This window comes from Piliocolobus tephrosceles, chromosome 1 (assembly GCF_002776525.5).
Source record: "Piliocolobus tephrosceles isolate RC106 chromosome 1, ASM277652v3, whole genome shotgun sequence".
NCBI lineage: Eukaryota > Metazoa > Chordata > Mammalia > Primates > Cercopithecidae > Piliocolobus > Piliocolobus tephrosceles.
In genome coordinates this window covers 212,840,816-212,865,319 of record NC_045434.1, presented here as the reverse complement: position 1 = coordinate 212,865,319, position 24,504 = coordinate 212,840,816, and the positions used below count along the sequence as shown (strand labels likewise).

The 24,504-nt window shown below is 48.4% G+C and overlaps 1 protein-coding gene across 4 annotated transcripts in view; it reads right to left on the bottom strand.

Annotated features, from left to right (window-relative positions):
• Positions 1–8,629: 8,629 nt before the first annotated feature.
• The window catches only part of SLC2A5 (solute carrier family 2 member 5), a 34,219-nt gene continuing 18,344 nt past the window's right edge, over positions 8,630–24,504 (bottom strand). For 3 of the 4 annotated variants that reach the window (XM_031934738.1, XM_023215272.3, XM_031934739.1), the window contains 9 exons: positions 19,007–19,131; positions 13,544–13,696; positions 11,711–11,836; positions 11,447–11,634; positions 11,212–11,322; positions 10,491–10,592; positions 10,093–10,168; positions 9,558–9,685; positions 8,630–9,453 (listed from right to left, as the gene is read on the bottom strand). In XM_031934738.1, coding sequence (XP_031790598.1) covers positions 9,250–9,453; positions 9,558–9,685; positions 10,093–10,168; positions 10,491–10,592; positions 11,212–11,322; positions 11,447–11,634; positions 11,711–11,836; positions 13,544–13,696; positions 19,007–19,131 — 1,213 coding nt within the window. In that variant the 3' untranslated portion in view covers positions 8,630–9,249. The remainder of the gene's footprint in view (positions 9,454–9,557; positions 9,686–10,092; positions 10,169–10,490; positions 10,593–11,211; positions 11,323–11,446; positions 11,635–11,710; positions 11,837–13,543; positions 13,697–19,006; positions 19,132–24,504) is intronic. The other variant, XM_031934740.1, reaches the window with a different exon arrangement.

Genomic DNA, 24,504 nt, shown 5'->3' with positions numbered 1-24,504 from the left:
ACTAGCATTATTTAAAAAAAAGTAGAGAATGACCGAATAAATAAGAGTAGCTAACTGATTGGAATGCCAGACTTCTGTTTCAAAGGATAATTATGAAATGTAAGAACATGGAAACATTAACATGTTTTTTAATTAACATGACCTTTAAGAGAAGTGATCAAAGCAGAATACACATAGTATACCTGGGGAAGGCCACGGTGCGGTGACTCACGCCTGTAATCCCAGCACATTGAGAGGCTGAGGTGGGTGGATTGCTTGAGCTCAGGAGCTCAAGACCAGCCAGGGCAACATGGTGAAACCTCATCTCTACCAAAAATACAAAAATCAGCTGGGCGTGGTGGCATACTCCTGTGGTCCTAGCTACTTGGGAGGCTGAGGTAGGAGGATCACTGGAGCACAGGAGGTTGAGGCTACAGTGAGCCATGATCTCACCACTGTACTCCAGCCTGGGTGACAGAGCAAGAATCTGTTTCAAAAAAAAAAAAAAGGGGGATACCTGGGGGAAAATGTGTTTGCCCATGGATGGTAACAGGTGGGGTACATGACAAGACTGAGAGAATGAGAGGTCTTTATTTATCTTTATCCTGCTCCTGACTATGTTGTAGGTATTCTATCTCTCTCTCTCTTTTTTTTTTTTTTTTTGAGACAAAGTCCCTAAGTGCTGGTGTTAGAGGTGAGACCTACTGTGCCTGGCCTGTTGTAGGTATTCTCTAAAGGCAGAGGCATTTTCTCCACTCTGCTCCTCCCTCCCTTCTGAGTCCTCACCAGCAGGGCCATTAACAATCATATTTTTACTAATAGCCTGTTCAAGGTAATGTAAGCTTTTTATAGCATGCTTCTAAAAATTCTCCCAGCCTCTTCTCATTGTGCAATGCTAAAGCCATTTACATACTTTTAAGTATTTAGGTGTTAACAGCAGCACTCCACTTCCCAATACCAAGATCTCTATATTAGTTTTCTATGGCTGCTATGACAAATTGCCAAAAAATGTAGTGGTTCAAAACAACACAAATTTATTATCTTAGGGGTCTGTGTATCATAAATCTGACATGGGTCTCACTGGGCTAAAATAAAGGAATCTGCCATGTTATGACACAGCAGGAAGGTCCTCACCAGATGCAACTCCTCAATCTTGGACTTCCCAGCCTCCAGAATCATGAGCCAAATACACTTCTGTTGCTTGTAAATTCCCTAGTCTGTGGTATTCTGTTATAGCAACACAAAATGAACTAAGACATCTGGCAAGAGCAGGGACCCCAGCCAAATTTCCCAGATGGCTCTGGTGACCCACTTTGAGTTCAAGGGTGCAAAAAGGGAAAAGGCATGGTGTTTATCTTCCTGGTTACACTGTAAATTCCTGAAGACAGAAGATGCCATATATGTATCACTTGCATGTCCCAGTGCTGTGCAGAATGTAGGATGACAAGAGCAGCCCCTCAAAAAGCACTGTTAGGGTCAGGTGTGGTGGCTCATGCGGGTAATCCTAACACTTTGGGAGTCTGAGACTGGTGGATCACTTAAGTTCAGGAGCTCAAGACCAGCCTGTGCAACATGACAAAACCCTGCCTCTACAAAAAATACAAAAATTAGCTGGGTAAGGTGGCACATGTCTGTAGTCCCAACTACTAGGGAAGCTGAAGTGGGAGGATTGCTAGAAACTGGGTGCCGTGGAGGTTGCAGTGAGCTGAGATGGTGCCATTGCACTCTAGCCTGGGTGACAGAGTGAGACCCTGTCTTAAAAAAAAAAAAAAAAAAATGGAAACACATAAGAAAGGGGGAAAAAAGCACCCAATTCACTGCAGAGTAGTAGGAGGGGAAAAGGAAAGGTTCAGATCAGAGTGTCAGGATCCCAACTACCTACTTTCTCATTCTTCCTGCGGGAACTAAAAAACAGCCCTCGAGAAAGCACGTTGAAGGGGACAAGACTCAGTCTAATTAACATGCCAGATTGGAACTTCAGCTCTCCTTTCTGAGAGCCCTTCTGTAATGGAAATGGCTAGTGTACCACGCACTGCCCTGCCCATGTTTCTGATGCTTCTGTCCTGGTGGTTAAGCCACTGAGCAATACCAGGACACAGGGCAATGGAGTGAGATTTTCACAAAGAAAAATCTATTCACTTTAAAAGACTGAACTTTTTTCTGTGATTACATCCTGTCTAGATAGTAAAATGCCCTTTCTTTTAAAACATTGTTTCCTCATTTTGATTGTTGATGGGAGTTCATTTTTAAAAAATTATATATGTATATATAATATATATATATATATGCAAATTACAGACAGTGTCTCACTTTGTTGCTCAGGCTGGTCTCAAATTCCTAGGCTCAAGCAATCCTGCTGGGATTATAGGCATGAGCCACTGCACCTGGCCTTTTTAAAAAATGTTTTTATTTGCAAAATAGAAAGAGGCAGCCCAGTGTTAGTCTACCAAATTTTGGTATGTGACATCTGGAAGTGTGAAAAACGCTGGTCAAACCTACCTTCCAACTGCCTAATTTCGGTTATGAATATGTCACCGGGGGACTGACAACTCCTCCCCAGATTCACTCTTTCTTGCTCTGCTGTCAACCATTTAAAATCCTCCTTACTAAGACTCATTCATTCAAAAAACCCTGAATGAACCCCTACTCTGTGCCAGTCACTATTCCAGGCACGGTGGACACAGTGGTGAGCACACAGGTCTGAACCCTCTTCAGCTGAACTGTCTTCACCTCCATCTCTCATCTCCCAAGTGTCCTGACCTTGATCCCATCCTAGGCACTTAGCATTGTTATCTGATCTTTGAAGTGCTGATTTTCTGGCCAGAAACCTCTGTGGCCAGTGGTGCATTTGCCTGAGTTCTTGTCCTGCATCCAGGAAGAAGGAGGTGTGCAGACAAGTGGAGGGTGAACAAGATGAAGAAGAGCTTTATCGAGTGTCAGAACAGCTCAGAGGAGACCCACAGTAGGTAGCTCCTCTCTGTCGGCAGATTGTCCCATCAAGTGTTCAGCTCTCAGTAGAGAGGAGGCCCTGGAGGGGGTAGCTCCTCTCTGCAGCTGGTCATCCTGTCATCTCTCCATCTTCTGCCCTGTTCTGGCTGAGCCCAGGGCTTTTATGGACCTCAGAGGGGAGGAAGTACATGCTGATTGGTCCATGGGGGGCCATAGATGGGCCCAGAAAAGGCATCACAAGTCCCCAGTCCAGTCCACAGGACTGGCAGCCCAGCCCCCAGCCTTTAGGCCCTCCCTGGCCTGAAGGTGGGGTTTCACAGGGACCCATCCACTTCCACTCAGGAACCTGTCTGCCTCCCACAGCCGTCTGTGGTGCCCATGTTGTTGGCAGTAAGGGGCACCTGTAGGCCAGCACCGAGCCCCCCTCAGCCCCCCTTAAGCTTCCCCTCTTACACTCATCAGTGCCCAAATTCCAGAGGGGGCCAAGGCAGCAGGGGGCTGGTATGTCAGCACTTCCCAGGTTGTGTGCACACCCAGCTGAGCTGTGACAGTGCCCAGGCTCAGCCCTAACCCCTCTCCGAGATTGGAGTGGGTGCCAGGAGTGGAGAGAAGCCAGGCAGTGGGAGCAGACACCTCCAAACCTCTGGGGACAGAGGGGAGGGGTGGGAAGGCCTTGCTGGGCCCCTGGAGGTGCAGAATGCAGAGACACCCAGGGCCTGCAACTGGCAGGGGGACAGGTGGCAGCTGCAGCTGCCTCTGGGGAGCTCCCACCCCTGTGAACTCAGAAGGGGCAGGGCTTCTACTTGTCCCTAGCTCCCGCTGGCTCTGGAGCATGCAGTCCTGGCAGTGCCTCCGAGATCAAAGCAGGTGCTGACAGCAGGGAGAAGCCAGGCAGCAGAAGCAGGAACTTCCAAGCCTGTGAGGGCAGGGGGGGTCTTTCTGGGTCCCCAAGAGTGCGGGGATGCCTGAGTCTGTAGCCACGGTTTGGGCGGCTGCAGCGCTTTGGGAGGTGGGGTCAGGGGTGCCTCCTGCCTGTTCCATGGAGCAGAAGGTTAGGGTCTACAGCTGTAGTTTGGGTGGCTGCAGCAGCACCCGGGGAGCTCCTGCTTGCTCCATGGAATGTGCAGCCTGGGCTGCACCTCCCTGCTGCCGCTGGTGTGATGGCAGCGACAGGCCGTCTGGAGTGGCTGCTGCCATCAAAATCCCCCGACATTGTCTCATTCTCCCAAAGCGTCATTTCTCAGATTTCACTGATCTTTGCAGGCAGCTTGGCCCCCAGTGGTCTCCAAACTTTTAAAATCATGCCTCCCCATCAGTAAGAAAATGTTGCCTACAAACCTCCAATATATGTCTACTTATTTATTTTTTTAAAATTTTTTTAAAATTATTTTTGAGACAAAGTCTCACTCTGTCACCCAGGCTGGAGTGCAGTGGCGCCATCTTAGCTCACTGCAAGCTCCACCTCCCGGGTTCACGCCATTCTCCTGCCTCAGCCTCCCTAGTAGCTGGGACTACAGGTGCCCGCCACCACGCCCGGCTAACAGGGCTTTGCCTTGTTAGCCAGGATGGTCTCGATTTCCTGATCTCATGATCCACCTGTCTCGGCCTCCCAAAGTGCTGGGATTACAAGCGTGAGCCACCGCGCCCAGCCTATGTCTACTTCTTTTTTATGTTATATATGTGTATGTGTTCTGTGAGTGACATAACACCCACTCAAGCAGGAACAGCAAAGGGAAGAAGGAAGAGTGAACAATAACTAGAGCTCCCATTCTTTCTTTTCTGCCTCAGTTGCAGTCTTCACCCCAGCAGTCTACCTTCTGCCCCCACACTACCCCTGCCAGCACTCCCTGAGGTCACTGAGTCATTGAATCCAAGGAGGACTCTTTTTCTGGTCTCAGCAAATGGCAGAGCTGGGCCGCTCAGTCCTCTCTGCTGGCTTTCCTGTGCCCCTTGTTGGATGGTGCTCCATCTCCCACCTTAAAAAACAGTTATTTATTTATTTATTAGAGACAAGGTCTTGCTCTGTTGCCCAGGCTGAAGTACACTGGTATGATCACGACTTCTAGGCACAAGCGATCCTCCTGCCTCAGACACCCGTGTTGCTGGGACTACAGGTGTGCACCACCACATTCAGTTAATTATTTTTATTTTTACTTTTTGTGGAGATGGTGGGGGGCAAGGGTGTCTCACTATGTTGCCCAGGCTGGTCTCCAACTCGTGGCCTCAAGCAATCCTCCCACCTCAACCTCCCTAAGTACCAAGATTTGGGCATAAGCCAGCACACCCAGCCCACCTCCCACCTTTCATCCTCTCGGTTGGCGAACCTGGGCCAATCTTATACAAACATGAGGCTTTAACCTATTCTCAGATCTTTTGTAAGGATCTGATTTCCTTGCTGTCTCCTGGGCTCCTTCAGACTCTTTTCCAGAGCGGCTGGAATGATTTCTTAAATTGCAAATCAGATCAGGATACTCTCTGGCTCAAGTGAGACAGTGGCCTCCCAACACATTCAGAATAGAATCTCTGATGCTCCTAGGGGCCTACTGAGTGTCTGCACAGTGCCCCCTTCCTCCTCCCCAACCCCCTTTCTGCCCCAGCATCACTTGCCTCCCGTCATTCCCTGAACCATGGCCAACCCTCTCTCATAAGACGTTTGCATCTGCTGCCCCCCAGCCAGCCCCACTCCTCTTTCTGTTCAGCTGCTCCTCCACTTGTCACCCCTTGGGCTACTCTACTTTTCTTCACTGCACCTCTCACTCAGGACCCTGGTCCCAGAGCCTGGAGCTGTGCCTGGCACACAGTAGGTGCTGACAGATATATGGTTTCCCCAAACCCTGCTCCCCTGAGCTCCAGAGCCACATGCCACCTTCCTTCTAGATATCTTCTGTGTGTCCCATGATCTCCTCCATCTCAACATGTCGAAAAAGTATATATGACCTTCTCCTAAAACCTGCCACCCAGCTCTTCCAGCCATTCCCCATTGGCCCGTATTAGAAACCTGGCAGGGACACCCAACTGCTCACTGCTGAGGGCTGAGTAGACCCCAAATCCTACTGACTCTCTGAATGCTCCCTCACATTCGGCCCTGACTACTGCTGGCTTTGCTGGGCCCTCATTATTTAACAGCTGGTCTCCCTATCTGAGTCCCACCCCTTCACATTAATGCCAGGTGCTCCTGGAAGCTCGGTCATCATGTAACCCCAGGTTGTCTTGACAATGAAGTTCCAACTTGGCTCCTGGGACCCACAGGATCCACTATAGCTGCTCCCACCCTGCACCCCTTGCCTCCTCTCTGGCTTCACTTTCAGACCAAATAACTTGTAGCATCCCTCAACGCCTCCACACCTCTCTGTGCTGTCTGCTGCTTGGAATGCCCATCCCTCACCTTCCTATCATATCTTCTCCAACTGGAGAAATCGTACTTGTCTTTCCAAATTCCTCACCTCCCTTCTATATTCCCACATCTCTCCTCCTGCTGTATTTTACTAACCCATGTGTAGATGCTTATCTGTAAATATTTGTATATGTAGCCTGAATCTATATTAAAGTGCATGTGAGTTCATACCAAGGTCTCCAAGTCTACTTGGAGTAGAGAAAGATCTACTACCACATGGATCATTTGTGCTCTCTCCCTCCTTATCTGTAACCTCCCACTGCAACTGTGAAATGGCCCCACCATCTGCCATCCATTTACTGGATTGCTCAATCCTAGTATACATGCATAGTGGTCTCTCACTATATCTTATTTGTGAGTTTATTTGTCCTCAAGATTAATGCTTATTCCCAAGCACTTAAAAGTACCTAAGAAAACTAAATACATGCCACTGATCCAAACACCATAAACATATAAGGTCATTTAATTCTCACAATGGACATGTGAGACATTTATTATTAGTGCCATTTAACAGAAGAGAAAACTGAGATACAGAAAAGATAAGTAACTTTCCCAAGTTGCACAATTAATGTGGCAGAACCAAGGTTTGAACCCAGGGAGCAGACATCCAGAACCATGAACTTCATAGCCTCCCCTGTGTTAGAGGTGCTACAGTTTCTTGACTTCTGATATTCTAACCTGGCCTCTCCTCAGCTCTGAGAGCCTTCATCTTTGATTGTTTCTGTGCCCCTTCCAGCCTGCAGATCCTTGCCACAGAAGGCCAAGGATGGTTCAACCACAGTGTTCTATTTACTTCCTCTGGGCCTGCTTGTGAGTGGTTTAGCTTGTTGCTGGTGGAATCTCCATTCCATACCCACAAAAGGTGCTCCCAAGTCCCACTGATGTCTCTCCTGGCCACCACCCTGTGCCACCCAACTACAAGGAGAAGACATCACTTCTTGCCACAGGCCATTCAGCACTTTCCTTTCAAGGTTTTATCCATATTTTTGTGCATACACACACTCACATTCACACCCTTTATTCATATCTCTAAGAAACGCCTCCAGCTCTCTATATTTTTGGGGGGAGACCTGTGTTACTCCATTTTCATGCTGCTGATAAAGATATATCAGAGACTGGGTAAATTGTAAAGAAAAAGAGATTTAATGGACTCACCATTCCACATGGCAGGGGAGGCCTCACAATCATGCCAGAAAGCAAAAGGCACATCTTAGATGGTGGCAGGCAAGAGAGAATGAGAACCAAGCAAAAGGTGTTTCCCTTTATAGAACCATCAGATCTCATGAGGCTGATTCACTACCATGAGAACAGTATGGGGGAAACTGCCCCCATGATTCAATTATCCCCCACAGGGTCCCTCCCAGAACACATGGGAATTATGGGAGCTACAGTTCAAGATGAGATTGGGTGGGGACACAGCCAAACCATATCAAGATCCCGCTCCTTCTCCCTTCCTCCCCCACCACAGTCTCAAGATTTTAAGACTCTTCAAGATTTCACTACATACCTGAGGACATTTGGAAGCTTCCTCAATCTTACATTTATTTATTTATTTGAGACAAGTTCTCATTCTGTCATGTGGGCTGGAGTGCAGTGATGTGATCATGACTCAGGGCAGCCTTGACCTCCCAGGCTCAAGTGATCCTCCCATTTCAGCCTCCCAAATAGCTGGGACCACAAAGGCGTGTCACCATGCCCAGTTAACTAAAAAAAAATTTTGAGATGGGATCTCACTGTGTTGCCCAGGCTGGAGTAGAGGGTGCAATTTCAGCTCACTGCAACCTTTACCTCCAAGGCTTAAGCAATCCTCCCAGCTCAGCTTCCAGAGGCCTTCTTCTAGATGCTGGGGATTCAGGCATAAACAAAATCAACCAAGCCACTGACCTCAAGGAACTGACACTCGTGCAGTCAAACTGCCTGAAGTGGCTGGGCGTGGTGGCTCACGTCTGTAATCTCAGCACTTTGGGAGGCTGAGGTGGGCAGATCGTGATGTCAGGAGATAGAGACCATCCTGGCCAACATGGTGAAATCCAGTCTCCACTAAAAATACAAAACATTAACCAGGCGTGGTGGCAGGCGCCTGTAGTCCCAGCTACTCAGAAGGCTGAGGCAGGAGAATGGTGTGAACCCGGGAGGTGGAGCTTGCAGTGAGCCAAGATCGCACCATTGCACTCCAGCCTGGGTGACAGAGCGAGACTCTGTCTCAAAAAAAAAAAAAAAAAAAGCAAAAACAAAAACAAAAAACCTGCCTGAAGGGGCAGGGAACTTCCTCCTGCCTTCCACTTGCTCACAGAATAACTGCACATCTTGTTGAAAAGTGTTCAGATTCATTTTATTGACTACACAGAAGCAATTCCATTTTCCACTAACAATATAATTTAGGATGAAGAATTTTGACTCAGTGTCTCCACAGGAACCTCTTCCTCAGCTTTCTGGATGTCATTGTTTCTGACATTACACCTTCCTAGACAGGTATTCCTGGAAAAGGATCTGGTAAGAGGATGAATTTGGCTCTAAACAAATGCCCATGGCCCCGGAAGATCTGTCGGGGCCACCAAGTTAGTTTCTCTGGCCAAATTTGATTCCTTCCATCTCGCCACTATAGTAACTGCTTTTGTTATGTTACCAGGAGCCACATAAAGGCTGACCCAGCAAGGTGGAGCCATGTTACCAGGAGCCACACAAAGGTTGACACAGCAAAGTGGAGAACCAGCTGTTTGCTTGACTTGGGGTTGGTGACAGGCCAACCTGGAGAGAGACAGCCCAGCTTTGCACAGTTCCCACTGGGGTGGGAGGCTGGAGATGAGGACGGTATTCCACATCAGTGTCATTTTATTTCTGGATATTCACAGACAGCTAGAAGTCAGAAAAATAAGCCAAAGGGAGAAGCCCCTGGCAGACCCACTCCACTGGCTTCGTCTCCGGAGTCACTGTTCCGAAGTGACAGGTGGAAGTTCTTTCAGTTCCTCCTTTTCCGGGTGCGCTTCAGACACCTTATTCATCTTGGTGAAAATCTGGTTGATCTCTATGAACGTCTTGGCCTTGGTCTCAGGGACAATCAAGAAGATGTAGATGGTGGTGAGGAGGCAGATCACAGCAAAGACAATGAAGCTGTACGGGCCAAGGCCCTCCTGCAGGAAGAGGGGCAGGTGACATGTGTGGGACGTGGTTTGCCCACAGGCTCGCACTCTACTGCATGGGGATCTGCTGAGCGTGGGCCCCGGGCCCCATTCACCTGAATGAATGGGAAGATCAAGCCCACGGCGAAGTTGGAGAGCCAGTGCACGCTGCCCCCAACCATGAAGGCGGATGGCCGAGAGGACTGCAGGAAGATCTCAGTGATGAGCAGCGCGGGTATGGGACCTGTAGGGGAAGGAGAGCAGCCTCCCTGAAGGCAGAGTGGGCCCGAGTGAGTATCCCAGGCCTGGCCATGCAGGCCCATCAGGTAGCTGGCCCCAGGGCAGCGGCATCTCTAGGACTCTTGGCCATGTAGAGCAGCACGTAGGCAAATGGCAGTGTACACGGACGGCAGGCCAGCAACCACCCGTGAGGCCCACTCTGCTGCCTGCACAGTCGGTGTTTTCCTACCCACACCACCAGTTTACCATTTCACTTTCATTATGTGCCACCCACCCCCTTGCAGTGGACAGGGGAAGAGATGCCATTTCCCGGCTGCATTGGCCTGACCTGGTGTCTCTAAGGAGCTCCAGCCAGGAGCTTCTGGGACCGGAGGGGGTTGTGACACCCTGAGGCCAGTTTTGGGTACGTACTGGGCCCAAGGGCGTGTCCTATGACGTAGGAGATAACACAGACGATGCTGATGTATGGCATCCAGGACACCGTGTCCTGTGGAGAGAAAGCAGTTCGTTCATCTGGAGCAAACAAGCTAGGATGGGACCCCAGGGTGCGGCCAACCTGCTCTGGTGGGTGGAGGATGGCACCTGGCTCCTCCCCCAGCAGTGCCACCTCAATGAGCCACTGGGAAATCAGCTGAACGTGGGCTATGAGCTGGCAGGACACATGGTCCCCAGATGTCTGGCCGGTGGTATTTGCTAAAACAGCTCATTGTGACCCCTTTTCCTTTTAAGGCAGGTGGAGGCGCAGGGTGGGAGGGGCACTGGTCTTCCTGGTGCAACTCCGGGCTCCTGGGACCCTGGCCCGTCCTCACCTGCAGTGCCAGAGCCGCAGTGAGCACGCAGCAGGCTGTGAGGCAGATGGAGAAGCCCAGTAGCAGCAGCAGCCTCCGACCCAGGAGCTCCACCACGAACACCTACAGGAGGATGGCAGGGCTTGGGGGGAGGCCCAGCTTCACTCCCGCCAGCCCCCTCCAAAGGGGCAGCTATGAGGAGAGCTGGGCGGACCTGGTGCCCACCCGTGTGCTCGCACACTCACATTCACATGTGCAAGACATGCCCTTGGGTGGCCAGCGGGAAGTCGGCTGTGGCTGTGATGCGGGACCCTAGCTGCCCACCCTTGAGACTCAGCTCTAGGACCTCCTAATCCCACAACCCTGAGCCTCAGGATTCCTGCCCTCTGGAGGCCAGATGTCTGCATGCAACGGAGACGCTGCCCCCAGGGAGCCTGCTCCCATCCCCAGGTGGCCGAGCCTCACTCCGTGTACCCCGGGCTCAAAGCCACCTAGCAGTGGGTGCTGCCCGGTCCAGGCGCCCCCACATCCCCCTCAAGTTGTGGCCCTGGGCCCGGTACCGTTCGGCAGCCCCAAGTGTGAGGGGCCGGTGCAGGGCCACCTCCCACGCGGAGCTTCTGTAGTAGGGGCTGGGCCTCCACGTTTTGGGGCCACCGGCTGCCTTCTTGGCGGCGCCGAGGCTGGGGCGTGGGGGTCCCAGGGGCCTTGGGTGAAGGCTGCAGGCTACTCCCAGGACACTCACGGCGCAGATGGTCATGACCACGTTCACGGCCCCGGTGCCGGCCGTCACGTACTGCACGTGGTCCTCCTGCACGCCGGCGCTCAGGTAGATCTGGTCCGCGTAGTAGTAGATCTGCAAGGCAAGCGCGGGGCTGGGCGGCTGCCCGGAGGAGGCGGCCTCGGCGCCGGGACCCACGCCCGGTGCCCCAGGACCTGCGCCTCGCGCCCCCCGAGTCCTCCCGCAGCCTGGCCCATACAGCGTTGACGCCCGACAGCTGCTGGCCGGCCATAAGGACGATGACTGACAGCAGCTGCCAGCGCAGCGAGCGCATCCGGAACAGCTTCAGCACCGAGATGAAGCCCGCGGCCTTCTCTGCCTCATCCTCCTGCCGGATCTCCGCCACCTCCCTGTCCACGGAGTCCCAGCCGCGCAGCGTCTGTAGGGCTGGGGAGAAGCAGCACCGTGGAACCAGGGCTGGGGGGCACAGCCTGGAGGCCGCCCCCGTCCGAGCCCTCGTTACCTTTCTTGGCGGCCGCTTCGTCCTTCTTCTGAATCAGCAGGTACCTGGGGCTCTCGGGGAAGAAGGGCAGCAGAAGGAGCTGCAACGCCGCGGGGACCCCGGTCAGCCCCAGCAGGATTGGCCAGCCTGGGAGGAAGGCAGCGAGCTGGCACCAGCGGCCTCCCCACCACCCCGAAGGCGCCCTCTGCAGAGCCAGCCCCAGCGCCGTCATCCTGAGTGGGGCGCAGCCTCCAGGAGGGCACAGCCTTCCCAGCCCTAAGAACAGCAATTCCCGACGGTGGACACTGGGGAAACACCTGCGGCAGGGCTCTCAGCAGGGACGCACCCCTGAGCGCATCAGATGGACCACACCGAGGAGGCCGGCAATACCAAGTGCTGGCGAGAAGGTCCCCGTGTCCTTCAGACGACAGTCTCGCAGGGGCTGGAGGAGCTGGGCACACCTGGCCTGACCCAGCTGCCCGCTCCCAGCTCTATGTCCAGAGAAGCCAGGCCACCAGGATGCCTGAACTGGAATGGTCAAGGCAGCTTTGATTATAGAAAGGACACCGGAAACAGTGGGAATGTCCTTAACACATGGGCTGGCCTCACTCAGGAGTGGAATTTGGTACTGCAGTGAACACGGAGCGAGCCTCGGCGTGGACGCATCTCACAGACCATGTGTTGAGGGTTGTAAGGGCCACACACCGTGAGGTCCTTACAGAAAATTCGGAAATGGTAATATTAACCCTGCCACTGCCAAAGGCAAAACTAGAGGCAAAGCAAAACAACGAAGCCCAGAGCTTCACAAATGCCTAGAGGGCAGTGTGTGGTTCTGACTCCGGCTCTGGAGCTCCCTGAGACAGGAACCCGGCTTATTCACTTCTGGTCCCAGCTCCTGATGAGAATGTGGCACCTTGGCATAAGTGTCCCCAACACATGCAGGAGTGACGGAGAGGCTGGAGCATGTGGTACTTAAACAGGGACCTAGGTCTGTGCCGCTGGGTCTGCATCCTCATGAGACCTTGGACCAGTTTTCCATTCCCTCTGTGCCTGTGATGCACCTGTACAGTGGCTATGATACTGGTACAGGCTTCACAGGGCTGTTCTGAGGAATACATGAGTTACTAAAAGAGACTTGGCACTTGGCCCACGAGAAGCACTTTCTATAGAGAGTGTCTAAACAGCACAGAGCTTGATGATCCACTTGACTGACTTGCAGGCAGTGTGTGGAACCCTGGCAGGAACTGGCTTATGTTTTGACTGATGGGATGACTGATGATAGTTTAAAGGGAAAGTCATGCAAAAACAACCCTGGTTACAGGTGTCTGGGCACCTGCCACAGGCCAGGCCCCAGGCTGTCTTGGGGAGGGTGGAGGTAGGGTCTGGGATGTCCTCACCACCTCCCCCATGGGGCCAGGCCACCCTGACTCCTGCTACTTCTCTTTCTGGTCTGCAAAATGGGATAATCACCAAGCCCCAGGCAGCAGTGTTGCTGGGAGGGTCCTATGAACTGAGGCTGGGCCCACTGCAGGCACACTGGTGGCTGTCATTGCTATGCCACGGGCCTCCATATGGACAGCCGCTGAGCAGGCAGAGAAGTCAATCACTCCAAGCCACCTCATCCATCTCCTAAGAGGGACTAGATAGTAAACACTGGCCAGTCCATCATCGCCCCTTTGTCCAGGGCCTGCTGTGTGGGCTCAGGACAGCATGGGCCCCCCAAGGACATCCAGCCTGTTAGAAGAGACCAGTCTGCAGAAAGTCCTGTCCTGTGGCGGTAGCTTTGGAACACAAGGAGGGGGCCAAGGGTGGTGGTGAAGGGGTGGGGGTGGTCCCGAGATGTCCTGAACTCACCATCTGCGTTTGCAAGGAGATTCCGAAGACCAAAGATCTGGGCCACAAGGATGCCAACAGTGATGAAGAGCTGGGGCACCACCCCGAGAGCCCCCCGCAGGTTTTTAGGGGCCAGCTCCCCTAAGTACATAGGGACCACGTTGGAAGATAAACCTGGGAAGAGGTGAAATAGAAACACCATCAGGAAAAATTAGTCTGGCAGGGACAAGCTGTCTTCAAGTATATTATTCTTAGCAATAACATTATTTGGGAACTCTCTCAAAACTGCAAAGGAGAAAGCAAACACCTCTTTCAATTCTCAGCCCTCTGTACTTTAAGGAAAGAGAAACAGATCAAAGGAGCTATGCACAGGGGCCCTTGCTTTGGCCTGTATCATCTGGGGACACTGGCCAACTGGATTTATGGCCTTCCCTGCTCCCTGGCCTGAGTCTAGACCAGCTCACTTTTCTGCTTTTTGAGAAGGATCTGTTTAGTAAAAGGCAAGGCAGCTGGGTGTGATGGCTCATGCCTGTAATTTCAGCACTTGGGGAGGCTAAGTGGGGAGGATAGATTACTTGGGGCCAGGAGTTTGAGACCAGCCTGGGCAACATAGTAGAACCCTGTTTCCACTAAAAAAATATATATGTGTGTGTGTGTGTGTGTGTGCACGTAATATATATATAGCCTGTGTGTATTTACATATGGCGTGTGTATGTATGTGCGTATGGCCTCTGTGTGTGTGTATAGATATACATATATATGTGGCCTGTGTGTGTGTATGGCCTGTGTGTGTGTGTGTTTATGGATATGGCCTGGTGTGTATGTGTGTGTTTGTGTGTGTGTGTATATATATGGCCTGGGTATGTGTGTGTGTGTGTGTGTGTATATATATATATGGCCTGTGTGTGTGTGTATATATATATGGCCTGGGTGTGTGTGTGTGTGTATATGGCCTCTGTGTGTGTGTGTATATGGCCTCTGTGTGTGTGTGTGTGTGTGTGTGTGTATATGGCCTGGGGGTGTGTGTGTGTGTGTATATATGGCCTGGGTGTGTGTGTGTGTGTGTGTGTATGGCCAAGGACCCCTGGCCCCCAGCTTTACCTAATAGGAACAGTAAATAAACCAATGCAGAGATACTTTCATACACCTTTAAGAACAAGTTATATGTCTTACTAAGCATTAAAAATGTCAATACCTATTATAGAATATCTGCATTTCTGGGATTTCTGTAATGCCTGGACTACTTCCGAATCCCCAGTATTCAAACTTATAAATTTTCCCATCGTACTGGAATCTGGTGGAGGGAAAACTTACTCTATTTTATAGAATGAGGTGTTGCCTGATGTTAATTAAAAAACATAGGCAGAATTTAATTTTACAGCTTCCAAAGTATTTTCACATATATTGTCCTATTTAATTATCCTAAAAGCACATCCAGAGACTGGGGATGGAGAGGAAGTTTCACTAGTCCAAGTATCAGGTACCAAATCAGGGACGTGGGTCTCTGAAGAGAGACTCTCAGGAACAGAGTTTGGAGGGAGCAGTGGTTGGAGCTGCTGTTGATGGCAGGGTATTTGATAGCACTGAGATAGGAGGGTACCTGAGGCCATGTTTTCCTGCTTGGCAATTCTACCCACAGATGTCTCTGCTTAGTATTTCAAAAGAGACATCACAGTTCATTAATACCGATTCTTCCGCATTTTCAGAGCAAAGAGGGGCAGTCGTTAAAGCAGCTCTTAGCATGTTTAGGTGGGAAGAGGGAGCAACACCTCAAAGGCCCAGGGCAAAGGGCTGCAGAGGAAGGGAAGGCCTCCTGGGAGCTGAAGTGGGAGGCTGTGTCCTCACCACTTACAAGAGCCACTTAGCAGCAAGAGCATCTTGGTGAAGGACATAAATAAAGGGTGAAACCTCAGGAGGTTTGTGAAGAGATGGGGTTACCTCTATGTTGGTGGAAAGCAATCTCTATTTTTGTCTTTAAAATGACTCCACTAGGACCTCCCAGCCAGCCAGTTCTGATACTAGAGTCAGAGCAAAGTGGCTTTTTTTTTTTTGAGAAGGAGTTTCGCTCTTGTCTGTAGTCCTAGCTACCCAGGAGGCCGAGGCACAAGAATTGCTTGAACTTAGCAGGTGGAGCTTGCGGTGAGCCGAGATCGCGCCACTGCACTCTCCAGCCTGGGCAATTAAGCAAGAGTCCATCTCAAACAAACAAACAAAAAGTTTAAATTCCTCTGAGCCAATGAATACCTTCAGTCTTCCTGCCAAGAAGTTAATTAATAACAAATCAGTGAGCTGTGAGCATGTTCCAGTCAAAGTCATACTCGTGTTGGCACCCCCCTTGTCAAGGTAGTTGTTACTTCATTTTAGAGGAGCAATCTGGTTCTTGTTCATATGAGTGGTTTTATTTTTGTGTTGGTTTGTTTGTTTTGTTTTTGAGACAGAGTCTTACTCTGTCACCCAGGCTAGAGTACAGTGGCGCGATCTCAGCTCACTGCAACCTCCCCATCCCGGGTTCAAGCTATTCTCGTGCCTCAGCCTCTCCAGTAGCTGGAATTACAGACCTACTCCACCATGCCCTGCTAATTTTTGTATTTTTAGTAGAGACCGAGTTTCACCATGTTGGCCAGGCTGGTCTCACACTCCTGACCTCAAGTGACCCACCTGCCTCAGCCTCCTGAAGTGCTGGTATTACAGGCATGAGCCACTGCCCCTGGCCCTGTGGGTGGTTTTAAAATGACTGTCTAAGCAGCACATAGCTTGATGATCCACTTTGCTGACTTGCTGGAGGTATGTGAACAACTGATGAGAAATGGATTATGCACCCAATGGCCACTGTTCTCAAACTGTGATCTGAGGACCCGGGGATCCCAAGACCTTTTAAGAGTATCTGCGAGATCTAAATTATTTTCAAATAATTCTGAAATAATATTTGCTCTTCATTCTCTTTCTCTCATGAGCATATGGGAGTTTTCCAGAGACTTCCTGCCAGTCCACATCACAACTGACCTGACCCAGAGTACGTCTGAGAATTCAGCTGTCTTCTATTAAACCAGACATTAAAGAGATTTGCAAAAATGTCAAATAAGGCCACTCTTCATGTACTAGGCTTATTTTAAGAAAATGAATTAATATGTTTCTCGGTTGCCATTTCTAATAGAGTAAACATTGATCAACGTAACCCACATGAGCAAAAGCTCTTTGGAGCCCTCAATAATTTTAAGCGTGCAAAGGGGTCTGAGACCAAAAACTTGGATAACTACTGACTTCTGAGTAAAGGCTGGGATTTTTAACTGATTTGTCATCTACTGGAGCCTAATATTTCTCTGCTGGAAACAATTCTGTATTGTTAATGGTCAATAGTAAAGTGATGGGACCTGCTCACTGCTGGCAACTTTTAGGAATCATCTATTTTTCAAAATGTTGAGCCCACTGCAGAAAAACCCCACAGGTCAGGGCAAGATGGCAGAGACCAGCTGGGCACGGTGGCTCACGCCTGTCATCCCAGCACTTTGGGAGGCCAAGATGGGTGGATCACCTGAGGACAGGAGTTTGATACCAACTTGGCCAACATAGTGAAACCCCATCTCTACCAAAAATACAAAAATTAGCTGGGTGTGGTGGCAGGCGCCTGTAATCCCAGCTACTTGGGAGGCTGAGGTAGGAGAATCGCTTGAACTTGAGAGGTGGAGGGTGCAGTGAGCCGAGATCACGCCACTGCACTCCAGCCTGGGCGACAAGGGGGAAACTCCGTCTCAAAAAAAAAAAAAAAAAAAAAAGATGGCAGAGACCCAGCCAGGTGCTCTCAGGGAAAGCTGAGCACTAAGGGAAGTTTGCCATGGGGCTCACCGTCCTCCCTTTGGCATGACTTAGTCTCTGTTTGGGAAATGTCTTCTCATCTTTTTTCCATGTCTCTGTTACTGCCAATTAATCCCAGCTGAGGGGTTTGTGGACAGCCAGCCAAATTATCCATTTGTCTCTGTCCCTGCATTTGGAAGGTACAAATGAGAGTTCCTTGGCAATGTCGGGACAGTGACTAGAGGGAGGCAGTGAGGCACCTAGGAGGGGCTCCCCAAGGGACCCACCATCCACCTGTAGGACCCTGAGAGTTTCCACCCTAGATGCCTCTCCCCGCCTGACTCTGAGAAATACTGCTACTAACGATGCCAACCCAGGGAACACCACTGGCATGGCTGTACCCTCATCTCTCTTCAGTGTGAAGCAGTTATGGGAGAGTTTTCTAAAACCACCACTGTGTAGCCCTGTAGCCTAGGCTTGGAAGCAACAGAGTGGGATTAGGAAAAACCACCTCCCCGGTTGTTAGATGAGAGGACTCAGCGAGTCAGCACCCGCTCAGCAGGTGGGCATTTCAGGAATAGAACTCAGGATGCCCTTGGCAAACTTTAAATTGCCTGATAAAACTTAAAATGTGGCATTGTTAGCACCTTTCTGGTAGTGGAATTCATACATTAGATTGCTTCTCAAGCTTTTTTGGCTCTCACCCACAGTAAAAAATATAGAAATACATTTTCCACTGCAACCTGGTTCTCGTGTGTGTGTGTGTGTGTGTGTGTGTGTGTGTATCTGAAACAGAAGTGGACAATACTTATCTTTACTACACATAACACAGTCTCTTCCATTTCATTTATTGGTTTATATATATATATTTATTTATCTTTGAGACAGGGGATATGGTTTGGCTCTGTGTCCTCATCCAAATCTCATCTCGAATTGTAATCCCCATGTGTCAAGGGAAGGGCCTGATGGGAGGTGATTGGATCATGAGGGCAAGTTCTCCCATGTTGTTCTTGTGATACTGAGTTCTCACAAGATCGGACGGTTTTATAAGCAGTTTCCCTTCTCTCCCTCTCTCTCTCAGTTGCTGTCATGTAAGACAGGTCTGCTTCCCCTTCCATCATGATTGTAAGTTTTCTGAGGCCTCCCCAGCCATGGGGAACTGTAAGTCAATTCGACATCTTTTCTTCATAAATTACCCAGTCTTGGGGAGTATTCTTTACAGCAGTGTGAAAACAGACTAACACACAGGGTCTCACTGTGTTGCCCAGGCTGGTCTCAAGTGATCCTCCCGCCTCGGCTTCCAGAGTAGCTGGATTGCAGGTGTGAGCCATTGCATCCAGCTATTCTATTTTTAAAAAGAAAATACTGCTTACTAAACAGGTATCACCATCCAGTAACTGGTCGTGACCTACAGTTTAGAAAATATTGAGATAAAGGATTGGATTGGAAGGACCCTTCCCAGGTTAAGATTCTGCATTTCAGTCTTTCAAAGATGTTTCTTTGTAGGAAACATCACAGTAAAGCTCTGCACCTGAGAAACACGTAGGGCTCAAGCATCTGTTTCACAGTAGAGGCATAGGAACAGCTTTCTATACATTTCAGAGATCACAGATTGGTTCTAGTCCCTGGGAACCTGTTGTCCTCCTCCTTGATGACCCTCACAGAATGGCAGTATAGCATAGTATTGTTTACCTGCACATATTCCCACCAAAAGTCTGGAAATAATGATAAGCTCAAATGACTTGGCGACTTTGCTGCATCCCATTAAGATCGCAGGCACAATAGAAAATATGTTGTTGAACAGCAAGGCCCCTTTTCTGCAGAGGACAAAATATCAGTTAGTTTGGCTTAAGTATTCACTCATTCATTCAGGAAATGTTTCTGGAGTGTCTCCTCTGCATAGGCTCCAGCAGTTATAGCAGTGGCTTTACTGCTGTGCGTTTAGCTCTCTGGGACCTGAGACTGATACAGGTCAAGTGCATGGCCTGGTGTGGTAATACTCTCTGTGTGGGTAGCAAATGGAAATCACCATGGTCCAGAGGGCATCAGTGGTGAAAATGGAGGGAAAGGGCTCTGTATTAAGATATAGTAAAAGGTTTTTGAAATCATTAGCTAATTTATAATTTTGGTGTAATCTTGAAAGCCAACCCCAAAATTGTCCTGGGTAAGGACATTAGAGGAAAAGAAAAGCATAGGTCCATCTCACTTAGGTCAACATAGATGCCACAATCCTAAATGAAATCTTAGTAGATTAAATTCAACAGCATATACAAAAATATTTCAATGTATTTCACCATAGTAAAGATTATACTGGGGCCAGGCACAGTGGCTCACGCCTGTAATCCCAGCACTTTGGGAGGCCGAGGTGGGCAGATCACTTGAGGTCAAGAGTTCGAGATCAGCCTGGCCAACATGGTAAAACCCCATCTTTACTAAAAATACAAAAACTAGCTGGGCGTGGTGGCAGGTGCCTGTAATCCCAGCTACTCAGGAGGCTGAGGCACAAGAATTGCTTGAACCCAGGAAGTGGAGGTTGCAGTGAGCTGAGATTGTGCCACTGCATTCCAGCCTGGGTGACAGAGCGAGTCTCAGTCTCAAAAAATAAATAAATGAATAAATAAATAAACATTATATTGGGAGAAAACATTGGATTATCTCAATAGAAGCAGCAAAAGAAGTCAATAAAATTTAACACCATTATGATTTTTAAATTTTTATTTATTTATTTAAAAGTTGGCCTAAGTTTCTTTCTTCCTTTCTTTTTTTTTTTTTTTGAGACAGAGTCTCGCTCTGTCACCCAGGCTAGAGTGCAGTGATCGCAGCTCACTGTAACCTCGGTCTGCCATGTCTAAGTGATTCTTGTGCCTCAGCTTTCCAAGTAGCTAGGATTACCGGCACGTGCCCCCACACCCAGCTAAGTGTTTGTATTTGTAATAGAGATAGAGTTTCCCCATGCTGGCCAGGCTGGTCTCGAACTCCTGGCCTCAAATGATCTGCCTGCCTCAGTCTCCCAAAGTGCTGAGATTATAGGCATGAGCCACTGCGCCCAGCCATTTTTTTTTAAACCAGCCTTAACAAACTATACATAGAGGAACTTCTTTAAGCTGATAAAGGAAATCTACCTTAAACCTATATCAAACACCACACTTAATGAAACTTGGAAAGCATTCCCATTTAAGTCAGGAACAAGCCTACCCTGGAGATCCTGACAGAAGCAAAGCAAACTTCTCTGGAGGGGCGTCTCACAATGGAGCCCTCATGATGAGGACCCTCATGATGGACGAAGCTGTGAGCGAGTGGCGCTCCAGCATTCCTAAACACTGAGAAACTCGCCACACGTGCGAGCCGCTTATACTAACAGCACACCTTTAGACAACAGAATCAGACTGTGACTATAAAATGTTTAAAATGATTAGTGTCATCAAATAAGGAATCCAAATGGTACTATATTGGAGAACCAACATTACCTGACTTCAAGGCTTACCATAAAGCTACAGTAATTAAGACAGTGTGGTGCTAGTAAATGAATAGGCAAATAGGCCGGGCGTGGTGGCTCCCGCCTGAAATCCCAGCACTTTGAGAGGCCAAGGCGGGCGGGATCACATGAAGTCAGGAGCTCAAGGCCAGCCTGGTCAGCATGGTGAAACCTCATCGTCTCTACTAGAGCCGCGTGCCTCTAATTCCACCTACTCGGGAGGCTGAGGCATGAGAATCGCTTGAACCTGGGAGGCGGAGGTTGCAGTGAGCCGAAATGGCACCACTACACTCCAGCCTGGGTGACACAGCAAGACGCTGTCTAAAGAAAAAGAAAGAAAAAGAATAGACAAATAGATCAATGGAACGGAACAGAGAGTCCAGAAATAGACCCACGTTAAGTCTAGTCAACTGATCCTTGACAAAGGAGCAAAGGGAACACAATGGAGAAAAGACAGTCTTTTCAAAAAAAATGGTGCTGGGCTGGGTGCAGTGCTCATGCCTGTAATCTCACCACTTTTGGACACTGAGGTAGGAGGATCACTTGTGTACAGGAGTTCCAGACCAGCCTGGGCAACATAGTGAGACGCCATCTCTAGAAAAAAATAATAAATTGGCCAGGCACAGTGGCTCACGCCTGTAATCCTAGGACTTTGGGAGGCCAAAGTGGGTGGCCTGAGGCCAGGAGTTCGAGACCAGCCTGGCCAACACAACGAAACCCTGCCTCTACTAAAAATACAAAAACAATTAGCCAGGTATGGTGGCACACACCTCTAATTCTGGTTACTCAGAAGACTGAGGCTAGAGAATTGCTTGAACACAGGAGGCAGAGTTTGCAGTGAGCTGAGATTATGCCACTTGCACTCCAGCCTGGGTGACACAGCAAGATTCTGTCTCAAAAAAAAAAAAAAAAAAGAAAAAGAAAAGAAAAAAATAAAAAATTAGCTGGGCACTACTGGTGGTGCGCTCCTGTAGTCCCAGCTACTGGAGAGGCTGAGGTGCGTATACTGCTTGAGCTAGGAAGTTTGATGCTGCGGCAAGCTGTGATTGTGTCACTGCACTCAGCGTGGGTGACAGAGTGACACCCTGTCTCAAAAACAAAAAACAAAAAAGAAAAGAAAATGGTGCTGGAACAACTGGACATCTATATGCAAGAAAATGAATCTAGACATGAACCTTAGAATTTTCCCAAATTTTAATTCACAGTGGTCACAGACCTAAATATAAAACGGAAAACTATAAAACTCCTGGAAGATAGCATAGGAAAAAAAAGTCTAGACAGTCTTGGGTTTGGCGATGACTTTTCAGATATAACACCAAAGGCACAATCCATGAAAGAAAGAATTGATCCTTAAAATGAAAGACAGAAAGTTAGAAAATATAAAATCTTTAGCCAATAAAGACAAAAGGGGAAGTTGGGTAATAGTCTTGATACCTGACAAAATATAATTTGAGATAAAAATATCATAAAACACAGAGGTGTTATATGCATTAAAAAGAAGTAAAAGAAATAACAGCAAAGAAGATGTAACTGTCATAAACAGAGACGATTCCAACACAGCCTCAAAATACATACAGCATCAACTGGATTGATTAAATGCCAGGGAGGAATAGGTAAACCAACCATTTTAGTCTGAAGTTGCTACTGCGATCCTCTCAAAATAGTAGGTCAATTCACAAAGAACAAGCTAAAGATAGGAAGCAGTGGCATATCAAGGAGGGAGGTGGACATTTTAAGGTAGTACACCCCTCCTGAGCAATTGTCTGTAATTTTATAACAATAAAAAATCACAATAAAGTTTTATTGCAAAAAGAAAGAAAAAGAGAAGAAGCAAGAAGGGAAAAAAGAAAGGAAAGAAAGGAAGGAGGGAAAGAAGGAAGGAATGAAGGGAAAAGAAAGAAAGAAAAAGGAAGGAAGGGAGGGAGGGAAAGAGGGAGGGAAAGAAAGGAAGGAAGGAAAGAAAAAGATAAGCTGGTCTTCATTAAAATTAAAACTTTCTGCTCTGTGAAAAACACTGTGAAGAGGAGGAAAAGACAAACCACAGACTAGGAGAAAATATTTGCAAAAGACACACCTGAAAAGCACTGTTCTCCAAAATATACAAAGAACTCTTAAAACTCAAAAAGAAAACAAACAACCCAATTTAAAAATGGGCCAAAGATCTTAACAGACACCTCACTAAGATACGCAGATGAGAAATAAGCATATGAAAAGGTGCACCACCTGATGTGTTATCAGGGAAATGCAAATTAAACAATAAGGTTCCACCTGTCAGAAGAGCAAAAACCCAGAACTCTGACAACACCAAATGCTGGAGCAACAGGAACCCTCATTTGTTGCTGGTGGGAATGCAAAATGATATATCTACTTTAAAAGACAGTTTGGCAGTTTCCTATAAGACTAAACATATGCTTATCTGTACTCCTATGATCCAGCAATCACATACTCCTTGGTATCTACACAGAAACTTACATGTGCATGGATGTTTACGGCTGCTTTATTCACAAATGCCAAAAGTTGGAAGCAACCAAGATGTCTTCTGGTAGTGAACGGATAAAGTGTGCTACAACCAGACAATGAAATATTCAAGCCATGAAAAGACATGAAGAAGCCTTAAGTACATATTAGTAAAAGAGGCCAATCTGGGCCAGGCGTGGTGCCTCACGCCTGTAATCCCAGCACCTTGGGAGGCCGAGGTGGGTGGATCACAAGGTCAAGAGATGGAGACCATCCTGGTCAACATGGTGAAACCCCATCTCTACTAAAAATGCAAAAATTAGCTGGATGTGGTGGCATGCACCTGTACTCCCAGCCTTGGGAGGCTGAGGTAAGAGAATTGCTTGAACATGGGAGGCAGAGGTTGCAGTGAGCTGAGATCGTGCCACTGCACTCCAGCCTAGCGACAGAGTGAGGCTTCATCTCAAAAAAAAAAAAAAAAAAGGCCAATCTGAAAAGCCTATCAGAGTGCAAGGAGGGAAAAAGAAAGACAGAAAGAAAGAAAGAAAGAAAGAAAGAAAGAAAGAAAGAAAGAAAGAAAGAAAGAAAGGAAGGAAGGAAGGAAGGAAGGAAGGAAGCAAAGGAAAGGAAGAAAAGAAAGAAAAGAGAAGAGAAAAGAAAGAAAGAATATCCTACATACTATGTGATTCCAACTATATGGCATTCTGGGAAAGGCAAACTATGGAGATAGTAAAAGCATCAGTGGTTGCCAGGAGTTAGAGAGGAGGAAAGGATGACTAGGCAGAGCATAGAGGAGTCTTAGGGCAGTGAAACTACTCTATATGATACTATAATGGTGGACACAAGTGATTACCCATTTGTCAAAACCCATAGAATGTACAACATCAATAGTAAACCCTAATGTACACTGTGAACCTTGGGTGATGATATATGTCAATGCAGGTTTCATCATTTGTAACAAATACACTGCTCTGGTGAGAGATGTTGATAAAGGGGGAGACTATGCATGTATTGGAGGAGAGGGTATATGGGAAGTCTCTGTAGCCTCTTCTCAATTCTGTGAGCCTAAAACTGCTCTTTAAAAATAAAGTCTACTTTTAATGGCAGGATATGGTGGCTCATGCCAGTAATCTCAGCACTTTCAGAGGCCAACATGGGAGGATGGCTTGAGGCCAGGAGTTCAAGACCAGACTGAGCAACATAGCAAGACCCCATCCTTGTAGTCTCAGCTACTAGAGAGGAGGATCACTTGAGCACA